Source organism: Puccinia triticina, chromosome 13A (genome assembly GCF_026914185.1).
Source record: "Puccinia triticina chromosome 13A, complete sequence".
NCBI classification, from domain to species: Eukaryota; Fungi; Basidiomycota; class Pucciniomycetes; order Pucciniales; family Pucciniaceae; genus Puccinia; species Puccinia triticina.
Genome location: NC_070570.1, coordinates 1892346 through 1904380, shown reverse-complemented (window position 1 = coordinate 1904380; position 12035 = coordinate 1892346). Strand labels below are relative to the sequence as shown.

At 57.9% G+C, this 12035-nt stretch overlaps 4 protein-coding genes across 4 annotated transcripts; 1 reads left to right on the top strand and 3 right to left on the bottom strand.

Moving 5' to 3' along the window:
• Positions 1-1602: 1602 nt before the first annotated feature.
• On the bottom strand, positions 1603-2961 carry PtA15_13A186 (uncharacterized protein; the record flags this gene model as incomplete). Its single annotated transcript, XM_053162358.1, has 2 exons — positions 1603-2360; positions 2454-2961. 2 exons carry the CDS (start codon positions 2959-2961, stop codon positions 1603-1605), a joined length of 1266 nt encoding a protein of 421 aa, XP_053026342.1.
• Positions 2962-4082: 1121 nt separating this feature from the next.
• Positions 4083-7658, top strand: PtA15_13A185 (uncharacterized protein; the record flags this gene model as incomplete). The annotated part of the gene is made up of 6 exons (XM_053162357.1): positions 4083-4298; positions 4380-5195; positions 5256-6065; positions 6159-6405; positions 6574-7029; positions 7201-7658. The coding sequence occupies 6 exons, from the start codon at positions 4083-4085 to the stop codon at positions 7656-7658; spliced, it is 3003 nt and encodes a 1000-aa protein (XP_053026341.1).
• Positions 7659-7875: 217 nt separating this feature from the next.
• PtA15_13A184 (uncharacterized protein) lies at positions 7876-9103 on the bottom strand (the record flags this gene model as incomplete). Its single annotated transcript, XM_053162356.1, has 5 exons — positions 7876-7944; positions 8060-8346; positions 8471-8743; positions 8814-8948; positions 9034-9103. 5 exons carry the CDS (start codon positions 9101-9103, stop codon positions 7876-7878), a joined length of 834 nt encoding a protein of 277 aa, XP_053026340.1.
• A 904-nt stretch (positions 9104-10007) lies between these two features.
• PtA15_13A183 (uncharacterized protein) lies at positions 10008-11624 on the bottom strand (the record flags this gene model as incomplete). Its single annotated transcript, XM_053162355.1, has 3 exons — positions 10008-10879; positions 10953-11125; positions 11191-11624. The coding sequence occupies 3 exons, from the start codon at positions 11622-11624 to the stop codon at positions 10008-10010; spliced, it is 1479 nt and encodes a 492-aa protein (XP_053026339.1).
• Positions 11625-12035: the final 411 nt, after the last annotated feature.

Below are 12035 nucleotides of genomic sequence, written 5' to 3'. Positions count from 1 at the left end.
GTATACCAGTGCTCGCCACTTGCCAAGAGGAATCCCTCTTGGCAAGCTGGTGTGTGTATACCAGTGCTCGCCAAGAGGAATCTCTCTTGGCAAGCTGGTAATGTATACTTGCTCACCAAGAGAAATCCTCTCTCGGCGGCAGGTATACTGATACCAGCTCGCCGAGGCTCGAGAGGGATCCCTGAGAGAGTCCCTCTCTTGTAGAGCTGGTGTACACACACCACCTCGCCGAGAGGGATTCCTCTTGATGAGCACTGGTATACACACACCAGCTCGGCAAGAGGGATTCCTCTTGGCGAGCAGGTATATACACCCACCAGCTCGCCAAGAGGAATCCCTCTCTGCAAGCTGGTGTGTGTATACCAGTGCTTGATCTCTCTCAGCAGGCAGGTATATGTACACTTGCTCACCAAGAGAAATCCTCTCTCGGCGGCAGGTATACTGATACCAGCTCGCCGAGGCCCAAGAGGGATCCCTGAGAGGGATCCCCTTGCAAGCAGGCACATATTTACAAAAAACAACTTGGCGGGTACCGGCGGTACCCGCCAGAAAGACCCGGGTACTGCTGCCGCGGGTGCCAAGTACGGGTACGGGTATCTGTTTTGGGCCAAAAAAGCAGGCGGTACCTGGACAGGCGGCGGGTACCCGGGTACCAATTGCCATCTCTAGTACCAGGGTACCCATTGTTTTTTTGGCCAAAGTGTGTACCTACTACCATACCCGGCACCGCCTGGTGGGTGCCAGGGGTACTTAAGGCAGGTCATCTAGGCCATTGAGAGTACATTCTTGATGGCTGAGATGGTTCCTCCACAGTCATCTTGACACCAATGATGTAATACACATTAGTGGCCCTAGTAGCTGGCTGCTAACAATTTTGCCCATTAGCTTTGGCTGTAACATACAGCTGCTCAATCCGGCTAATTACGCTAAATGAAAGCTAAATTACTGAGAATTAGCTACCTGTTACCGCTAAATTAGCTGTAATTTGTAGCTAAAATTAACCTTTTTTTTCAGATACCTGGTAGCTGTAATGGTAATTAACAGCTGGCATGCCACAACACAGTGCAGTGCAGCAGTCCCAAAGAAAAGCGGCCAAGTTGGTGTTAGTTATGCTAAATTTAATTTGATAGTTGCATCATGGTTGACACGCAAGATGGCCTGGCAAGCAAGACTGTACAGTCTCAATGGCTGGGAAAGAGCGGTTGTGAGCAAGCAGAATTTCTTGCCCCACTGAAGCAACAATCAGAAATTCCAAGTCAAGCTGCTTGGGAGGGTTGGGCTTGTAGTTGGTGAGGTGATTTTATTGAAGTTGAGTTGATGAGGGAAGAGGTTGATTGATGTGGACAAGATAGTTAAACGTGGAAGGGAAGGATGCATGAGTGACCTGGAAGTGGAGGGAGGATTGGGGAAGAGTGGCAATGGCTGGGTGAAGGTTGAGGTTCTTGGAGATAATCTAAGTTTAGGTTGATGAGATTAAGTTTCAGTGACCATTACCATTGATTTTACAAGTAACATTTGGGGTGGGCAGCCCGTTGGGTGTAACAGTTGTGATGAGCTGTGAAATATTCAGGGGTGTGAAATTCAATGAGAAAGGTTTGATTTTCAGTGCATTTTCAGATGAATCAAATGGTTAAATAGTGATGGATAAAACTCTTGATAAAATGTTGCCAACATGAAACCAGCCACAGACTTAAGATTTGCTTCACTTCTCCATGCGCCAGAAAAGTGGTTGATTAGCTGCAGCTGGACTGGTTCAAACAACTCTCGGCCTTCATTCTTGAAATCTTCCCAGGGTGCAATTATGTCATTCACTTTGGTTGGCCCCATGATGGGCAGACTCTTGTCTTCGTTTGGAAACATGAGTATCTGACAGAACCATTGACAAAGTTCTTTTACTGATGTTATTTGCTCGTCTTCTCTTGGTGTTGCATCCAATGAGTTGAGAAGATTGAGATGAAGCTTGCAAATGAACTTGAGGATTCTTGGGAAGACGATATCTTTGGCCTCAGTTCTGACTGGGCTGTTTGCTTCCTTGTCTATTATTTCGATAAACATCACACCTTCCATTTGTTGTGGGAAGTAACCGGCCAGCGGTAATGAAGGATGAAGAGTCCTCCCCTTGTTGGGTGTGAGGAGGTGTGTTGCTCTTTGTTGCTCAAAAGATATGCGGTATGAATTGATAAGCTGATGAACTGGATCACCTTTGTCAAGATTGTAGGAATGCAGCTTTTTCGGTAAATTCTCGGGAAGTCTGTTCAATATCGAGGCCAAGCATTTCTCAAAGCGTACTTGTTTCTGGGTTTTTGCCATCGGATCTTTACGGATGATTCTTGAGGAAGGTATTGATCTCGAATATTGGTCTGAGTATGCCATCATGGAGAGAAATCGACGTTATGATGGTAAGCGTCATCCTCAATTTTTGTGGGTTCATGGATCGACGCCTATGTACTTACCTGGGTACTCATGTTGGTAGGTGGCGACTAGGTAGACGGCCTTTCCTGCCGCTTCAGGCTCTCCATCTCCAGAGAAATAATCTATCAGTTCGATCTGCGTTCTTCCAAGTCTCGCAAAAGGCCGATCTCCTTTCCAATCCGGGTAAGGCTTCTGAATGATACCGAGGACTGGGAGAGTGTCTTGACCAGGTTGAAAGATCTCCTTCAGCAGCCAGATGAACAGTCTGCTGTGCTGCAATCTCTGGGCGGGTGGCGTCATTCCGGATCTCATTAAAACGGCCTGATGCAATTCGTAGACGTATGTGATCAATATCTTGAAAAGTTTCCTCCAGTTCTCATACGGTTGTACGTGATCAGTGATTCTGTTCAGAACTTTGACCACTCGACCGGCCGTGCCGTCCTTCAATCCCACCATGGCAACCCGTAGTGTTGGGTGGACGTCCTCTTTCTTGTGACCACTCGTGCTGGAATCGAATTCTCCTGAATTGATCCTCGTTTCAAAAAGCATCCGGTACTTTCTGACCACCGCCACTGAAGTTCTCACATTTGGCTGGTACTGGAAACCTCTGAGGAGAGATATCTCAGGCTGAATGGGATCCAAGCGTGCTTTCTTGTGTTTTGGCTTGGCTAAGGCCTCGATGTTCTCCACTGGGGCCACATAAGAAGAAGAAGAAGAAGAAGAAGAGGTACTCGTGGGGTTTGAAGGTTCCTCGCCACGGGATCTGCGTCGACTCGAGCTCGCGATGGAATCTTGTGCGACGCTTGGGGTCAGAAAATGTTGCTCTTCAACCAAGCTTTCCTCGGCGCCCGGCGGCGGAAGATTCAAGTCGAAAAGGAGGCATGCCAAGACTCGTGCAAAGCAAGACACGAGGAGATAGCGAACGAAGCAGCGCCTCAAGACCAACACGAACGGCATGCTCGAGGGGGAGTTATGTAGTTATCTTGAGTGATTCAAAGAGGTTCCCGAATCTGTGGCAGCCCTTATAATATACCGCGCCAGTGGTTTTGGTTCGATTTTCGGCAGCGTGTTTCAGCTTTGTTATCCGAAGATGGCGGTGGAAACCCCCGTGCAGGCTTTTCTCAACACGTATCCGACACTGGTGGGCTCGGAATGTACAGAGCTCGAAGTTCATGGGCCGAGCTGGCACATGAAGAGGAGCTTGTCGTGGACCGGCAGCGCGAGCTGTTTCTCCGGTGGACGCGGCTGGACAGTCTCGTCGGCCAGGATGGAATCTGCCTGGTCCACAAGGTCATGCAAAGGGATCACTCAGGTTGGACACGATTAGGCGTGATTATTCCGGCCCGGGTGAAGGATATTTAGTTTTGTCGGCCAGCTGGGGGACATGCTTCGCGGTGTTTGGGGTGTGGGCGAGGCTGCACAGTCTCGGCGGTCGGGAGGCATTGCTCCCAGCGGGAAGCTCGTGAAAAGGGAGGATGGATCTTTCCCCGGTTGCATTCCCCCGGGTGGACAGTGGCCGGGCAGGGGCTGGACAATGTGTAGGACCGGATACATACATCTACGTGGTGAGCTATCCGTCGGATCGGCCTAGGAGCGGATGTCCCACCGGATAGCGTGCCCAGGGGCGAAGAGCGAAAGAAAGAAAGAAAGAAAGAAAGAGTGAACCAACGATGGGCGAGCAACCAGCCGAGCGGCCAGCAGACGGGCAGCTGCACGGGAACGCACTCGGCTATCTCCTCGTACTCAGCCAGCCCAGCGCACGCCTGGCACTCAACTGCCCCGAGACCACCATCGGCTCATCACCCCACCTGGCCACCATCTGCCTCGAAGACCCCGCCAGGATACAGGCCATCCATCTCATCATCCACATCGACAACAACCACAGGGTCAGCCTACTCCCAGACCAACAAACAAGCAAGCAAGCAAACAAACTAACTAACTAACCATATCCCAACACTCCTCCACAGGCTTCCCTCCAGGTCGTCGGCCCATCCGGAATCACCCTCAACAACAGCCATCTCCAGCCATCCCCAGAACCCGTGCCCCTCAACGATCGGGACACGTTCTCTATCGACCAGTTCCCGTTCAGATGGGAACAGCGCTGGGACAACCATCTCACCGACTGGTCAAGATTCACCTCCCCCAGCAAACAACCACAACAACAACAAGAAGAAGAACCACAAACACTCCTGCTCGACATCACTCCAGAAAAACATCCCAGCCCGCCCAAACTGCTCATCTCTCCCACCAAGAACAACCAGCAATTCACATTCCAATGGGACCAAGAATCCAACGTCTCCTTCCGCAGACGCCCCAGAAATTCCATCGACACCCACAGATCCCGCGCCCACAGCCCCACCGACGCAGACCAGTCGAGCGAAGACGAAGAAGAAGAAGAAGAAGAAGAAGAGAGCGATGAGCTGCCAACAACAGACCCATCTTCGCTCCCACTGACCGGGATATCTCTGCAGGAATCTCCCCAGGATCCGCCGCCGCCATCATCCCCACAGGAAGCCAGCCCCTCCCAGCCCCCTCGACTCAAGAGTCTGCTCCAGAACCTGCTCATCAAACAGGCCGTCCAGGTCCATCTGGCCCACCACCCCCCATCCACCCTTCCCGACGACGAGACACCCTCCTCCTCCTCAGCCGCCGCCTCGGGATTCAGCAGCAGCGAAGACGAGCAGGAAGACGACGATCCAGAGTCGACTGACACGGACGATGAGATCCTGCAGCGTCCTGCCGAGCCTGCTGACGTCAGCATGGCCTCCTCGCCGCCTGCCAGTGTATGTCCCTTCAACATTCTCTGCCACGATCCATGTCTCCTTAATAACTAGTCACATCAGCCGAACCCCACCATAGCCCCTTCAGACGCGATCTGCCCCAGCAACCCGGTCTCGCTCCCAAGCACGCTCGTCCGGCCCACATTCGACCGCCGCTCGCTCTCGCCCAACGCCCAGCTGCTCTCGGAGTTCCAACAGACCGGCTCTCCCACGCGCACATCGCCCCCCAAGACGCTCGTGTTCCCGCTCAAGAGCAGCTTCAGAAGACAGTCCTACTCCGCCCACGAGCTCGCCGCCTTCTCATCACCCCCTCCTTCCTCCTCATCCACCTCGCCCTATCCTACCACCCCCTCCCCTTCCTCCCCCTCCTCCTCCTCGTCGCGCGCCGTCCGGCTCAATACCCAGATCAACAGTCGCAGTCCTAGCTTCCCCGTCGACCCTCACCCGCCGAGCAATGCAGAAGCGCTTCGTAACCGTCTGCGTAGCAGCGCAAGAGCTCCGGCCTCTGCCCTTCCTTCCCCGCCGCCACCGCCGCCACTACCACCACCACCAGTCCCAGAGCCCACCCATCTCACTCCAGCAGCAATCCCTCACCGGATCATCCGGACCCCCCGCTCTTTCCTCATCAAACGTCGCGGAAGCCTGACCCCCCTCACCGCGCCCGTCTGCGACAACACCCTGCTCCTGCTCCCATCGCAGAACGAGGAGGACTACCAACACGCCACCCTCGCCGACGACAACAAGAAGCGCAAAGTCCGCTTCGACCGCGACGTCTTCTGCTTGGAGTTCGACCAGCTCCCCGAAGAACTCCCGCTCTCTCGCCAGCCCAAACGGGCCAAAGTCCTTCCGGAAGACGACCAGCCTGATCCAGCAGTCAGTCTGCCCCCTTTTTTTTTCTTCTTCGTTCCTGGTCCGAGACGAAGAGAGGAGGTTGAAAGTGTGTGTGTGTGTGTGTGTGTGATGCAGACTACTAAGCGCAAAGGACAGCGGAGGAACACGGTCTCCGTCGACCGGCCCCGCCGCCAATCGCCCCGCCTGGTCGTCCCGCTAACAGCGCCGATCGAGGAGGAAGAGCTGTCGGATCTGGAGGCGCCGAGTGCGCCGGGGGAAGGAACGCAGGCGTGTGCGGCCGCCGCCCCGGTCGATCTCAGCGGCCTCTCGCTCTCCAACCCACCTTCCCCCAGCCCCGCCGATGCCGCCCATCTTCCCTCAGGTACCGCTGTCGATCCTTGCACCATCATCCCTGCTTCTCCCCCCTCCTCTTGACACCGCAGCCCCCTTCCGTGGACCCCCACCCCGTCATCCGCACCCCCGCCCCTCTCTTCTCGCCGAGCCGCCGCACTAACCTGTTCTTCAAACTCGGGCCACGCTGCTTCTTCAGGTCCCCGTCCGCCAGCTGACCCGCGCCCTGCAAGCCTCCCAGGACCACCCTCCTCGAGCTCAGTAGCCGCCGAACAAGAAGGAGAGGCCAAGAGCCCGGCGCGCAGAGGATCGATGATCGACGCCCTCGCCGCCCGGCTCTTCTCCCAAGACCCCTCGTTGATGACAAGCCACCGAAGACGGCAATCGGAGCCCGCACGCCTAGACGAGGTTGCGCGCCGCTTGGACACCCTCCAACTGAGCTCCACCGGCGACGGCGTGGAGGGGGCAGACGAAGTCGGCCGGCCGGGCCGCGTCCGGCCCCACTCGGCGCCCGCAGCAGCCTCCTCCATCGTCCCCTCCTTGCCCGCATTCTCCCCCGCCCTCGTCGGCGTCAAGCAGCTCTTCTTCGGCTCTTCCGCCGCCGCCCGCGCGTCCTTCGGCGACGGCTTCAGCGCCCTCTTCAGACGGCTCCGAGGCCACCCTCCGACCCCGCCGTCGCTTTCGTCCACATCCGGCTCCGACTCCGACTCTTCTGCACATCATGATGACGATGAGGATGGTGGTGGTGGGGATGATGATGGTGGGGAGGATGAAGAGCCGAAGAAGGACGAGGAGGCCCGGCGCGCAATACGTCCTCTTTCCCCAGACGCCATGGCCGTCCCTGCTGCCCTGGAGCGCACCGCTCCAGCTCCCGCGCCTCGGCGCGGCCCGGGGCGTCCCAAAGCCGGGCCAACGCCTGCTCTTGCGGCGCCCGACGAGCTCTCTGGACCCGCGGCCCAACCCACAGAAGCGGATCGGCCGAGACGGCCCCGAGGGCGACCGCCGAAGGCCCGCCTGCCTCCGCCCTCCTCCGCCGTCACCAGCCCCGCTGCCGAGCCCGCCGGGCGGCCCCGCGGCAGACCGCCGAAGCCCCGTCCGCCTCCCTCCGCGCCGGAAACCGGCCCCGCTCGGCCCCTCTCGCCCGACACCCTTCCCCGGCCCCGCCGCCCGGCCAGAGCTGCCCTGCCCCTCTCCGCCGCCGCCCAGGACACTCTGGCCCCGCCGAGCCGGCCCGCTCTGAGGCCCAGAACCCGCCGCTCTCCCCTCCCCCCCTCCGCCTCTTAACCGTTTTTTTGCAATAAGCGGCCTTCAAAAGCGTCAGTCCTTGGACGCTTGTTTTCTTGAGTGTGTTCTTTTTTTTTTCTCGGGGTTCTTGTACTCTTGTTGTATATTGCATATCTATATAGTTCTAAGGAAGCATGAATTGAGCGCTTATTTTTCGCGGGTCTGTGCTCTATATATTCCGTGAATCAATGGCAATGTGCGGCGCGGGTGGATGGAGTTAGTTCGAGTCGAGCTGGGCTAGCTCTTCTTCCGAAAGCCCGTCGAGTCTACATAACAAATACTCGACCTAGTTTTGTGTTGTGATGAGGTGTGCCCCCAACAAGAGCGAGCAAGACCGGGTGAGAGTGAGTGTGGGTTTATATACAAAAAAAGAGCAAGGGATGTATAAGGGGGGGACTGACTTCGACCTCTCTTGTCAGCGGGATCACCCAATTCTTGTACATTTCGACGACCACCTTAGCGTCCATCTTGTGCGTGACCTCGGCGCCTTTGTGATGCGCCGCCGGGCCATCGCCCTCGGAGATCTCCTGGCCATAGGTCAGCGCCTTCTTGGCCAGCCGCTCGATCAGCGCGACCTCGACCGCCGGCTTCGTGATCAGGCCTTCCAGCGCCGCCCGGTCGCGCGCCCGGATGTGCCCCACAAAGGCCTCCGGGTGCGCCCGGAACTTGGACTCGGCCACAAACTTGCCTGCTCATTCACCGGGCCGGACAACTTCGTCAGCCGTGTGCTGCGTCCTCTCGTCCACCACAAAAACCCCTCTTTGTGGGATGATGGTGGCGGGGGTATGCAAGAAAAAGAGAAGAACAGCCACCATAATGGATGCGGCGGGAGACGGCCTGCAGGATCTCGACGTCTCTGGTCGCCGCGCTTCCGTACTGGCCATCGTCGTCCGACCGGCCGTCTCTCTGGGTGAGGACGGGGACGATGTTGTGGATGTAGAAGTGGAGGATTCTGGGGTTGATGTTGATGGGGTTGGGGTGGAGGACGGTGGGGGGCAGACGGAGGAGGGGCAGGATGGGCCGCGGGAGCTCGTCGGGCGGCGTGAAGGGATACTCGTCCGGGGCCTCGTACCGCCGCACTTTCGCTGTGCTCCGAGCCGCCATCATGTCAACAACATCCGCCTCAGACGGCTGCGCGGGAGCAGCCGGACCTACCATGCGTCCTCTCCGTCTCGCGCAACATCCATCCGAGAAACGAGCGCTCGTTCGACTCCGTCTGGAGCCCCGTGAACGCCCCCGAGCTCTCGTATATGGCCCGGTTATGAGCGAACTGCGCCCGCTCGATCATCACTGCCCTCCCCCCCCAAGTAGACAACAGCCCCCGGTGAGTGTTGTGTTCGGCAGCGGGCTCTGGGAGATCGGCGCAGACACGTACGGAAGGTGATGGTGTCTTCGAGACGCATGAGGATCCGTCGGATCGCATCGAGGTCCAGCAAGTCGTCCATCGAGCCCGGCCGTCTTGTGCAGTGTTGCCGTCCACGCCAGCGCCGCCGCCGCCGCCAGTCCTGTGTGCACATCTGTCCCGCGAGTGTCACTGGTCTGGGCGGGTGACTTCCGCCGGCCGGGCAGCCTCAGCCTTCGCCTGCATCCATCCTCTGGACCCTCCTCTCCATCCATAGTGAGAATGGAGGTGTGCTGTGAAAGCACCCGAAAGAGTCCACAGTAGAGAAGCTTGTGGGTGGATGATCAGAGGCGGCGGCTTGAGGGATGCTCAAGGAGTGCGAAACCTCTTTAAGGAAAACACTCCTACACATCTTTATCCAGGACAATCCTGGTCCCGTCAGCCTGCACAGAGCAAGAAGGACAGCGAAGCGAGCATGTTTCTGCGCCTGGACGAGCTGCGTTGGGCGCCTCGCTCTGGAGCAAAAACCCCCTCGATCCCTCGTCGGACAGTGTCCGGCTTTGCACGCGCAGTCCGCGTGGAGAGCTTATCTGCAGCCCATAATCAGGCCCTCACAACCATCCACCCCGCACATGCGCCCACAAAGAAATCACGATGGAGAGGCCCCAAGAGTCTGTATATTACCAGACCGAACGAAGGATCACCGCACCAATAAACAAAACACGACAAAAAAAAAAACGAGTTATTTATATATAAAATAAGACTGGAGGAAGGGATAGGACAGTGATATTAAGTATGTATGTGAAAGGGGGCGAGGGGACAGACGTATATAGAGCGGGGAGGCTTGGGGGAGTCGGCGCGCTTAAACAAGTACAAGGGGGCGTGGCAACAAAGAAGCAAGACGACGGGCAGGGCAAGCGGAGGCAGACGAGGGGGGACTACTACTAAGGGGACGTAAGATCAAGCAAAAAAAGGGGAGAGATCGGCGGGGGGGGCGGGGGGGGGAGTTATCGGGCCTGTTTGTGGGCGTGGGTTTGGATGGGGTAGTTGGGGACCTGGATGGGAGCTCTGGAGGCGTGGGTCGGGGGCGGATGGGTGGGCGGAGTGGACGGGTGGCGTTGGCGGGGGCCGAGGGGGTTTGATCGGGGGGGCGAGGGATGGTGTTGTTGGTGCTGGGGATAGTGTTGGGGGCTGGGATGGGCGCGCGGGGGCAGCTGTTGTTGTTGTGGGTGGTGGTGGGGATGGGAGTGAGGAGGAGGGAGGGGGTGGCGGGCGGGAGCGGCGCGGGCGTAGGCGAGGTCGGAGGAGGGGAGGTCGTTGTTATAATGGTCAGGTTTAGGATGATGGTGGGGGTGGGTGGGGGCCGGGACGGGGCCGCGCTGGGCGACGGGGGCATGCATGGCGCCGGGAGGGAGGCCATTAGAAGCCGGCGGCCCACGGACCTGTTGTTGTTGTTGGGGATGGTACGCGGGGGCTCTCTGGGAAGAGGGGATGGGGGAGCCGCCGGAGCCGGGCCGGGGCTGGAGAGGGCCCGCGGGCCGAGGATGGGAAGAGGGCGGGGAGGGCCCGGGAGGCTTGGGGTTGGTGGTGGTGTTGTTGTTGTTGTAGACGGCCGGGCGGATGGGCGCGGCGACGGGCGGGCGGTGGGCGTTTCCGGTCGGATGCAGCTGGCGGTCTTGCGCCCGGCCGGCTGCCGGATGGTGGCCTTGCGGCTGCGGCTGGTGGGCGTGCGGCTTCTGTGGAGCCGGGTGCGGGGCCTGCTGGGTCTGTGGGGGTGCACGGGTGGCCGAGGGGCGGGCGGAGAGCTGGACGCCGGCAGCTTCGGCCGCTTTCGAGATCTCCTCGTCCAACACGTTCAACGCTGCGCACACAAGGATCCCTACACATAGTACAGATATCATCAGTTTTGGGGGTTTTTTTTTTTTGGTAAGGAAGGGGCAAGTCCGACTGACATTCGACCATGTCTTCGTTGCCCTCGCCCAGCGTGCGCCAGACCGCCTTCTCTTCTTCGGTCTTCCCGGTCACCGTGATCTTGGTTTCACCGGAGGACTTGGAGCCATTCGGCTGGGCCTTGAGGATTTTGCCAAACTCGATGCGTTTGGGCGGGATGAGATGGCCCGCATATCTGTATAGAAAGAGAGAGTCAGAGCAGTAGAGAGTGTATGTGTGTGTGTGAGTGCGGAGACTGACGTGAAGTAGAATAGGGTCCACCAAGGACAGTTGGGGTTCGGTTTGCTGACTTGGAACAGGGGCTGTTCGATCTGGGGGTTCTCCGGGTTGGGCAGGGTAAGCTTGTAGACGGGGTTCTGGATGCCTTCGTTGCGGATGGTCCACTTGAGGTTGCGGGAGGCCTCGCACTTGATAGCCGAGCGGTCGGCGGTGGACTGGGGGTGGCCGGTGGATGACTGGGTTTTCCTGGTGTGCTTGGGCGGGAATAGCTTGGCTACGCAGAGGTCGCCCTGGTCGGAGGGCGTGAGCAGGTAGTTCTCCTGGTTGCAGTTGGTGTGGAGGTAGGTATACAGCACCTGCTGGGGCTTGCCCTGCGGGGTGACGATGAGTGTCGGCAGATGGTCTGGGATCGGCTGGTGGCTGGGGGAGGTGTAGATGGCGTAGTTGGCTGACATCGTGGTTCGTGCTGGCTCGTCCTGGCGGGGGGCGGGCTAGGCCCAGGCGGGTTTTATTGCCCAAGCACAGCAACCGCCCCCCACTGGCGACCATGGGAGAACAACCCAGCCTAGCTTCTCCTCATCCGGCCCACAAGAACCAGCGGACGCTCACCCTCCAGCAAATTCCTCACCTTTCTCAACTTCTCAAAGCGGGCCAAATTCTCACCGGCCACTTCTTTCTTCTGTGTAAGTAGGCATGACTTCCTACTGTCTCTAGCCCTTGAACTAATACCCCAGGGCCACCGGAGCCAGCGAATGTAAATAGAAGTGGGGAAATCGAGGCAAAGGGCATGGCATTCGGGATATCTTTTCTATTCATATTGCTGACCAAAAAGACAGGAGAAAAAAAAATCTGGATTTGTTCTGATT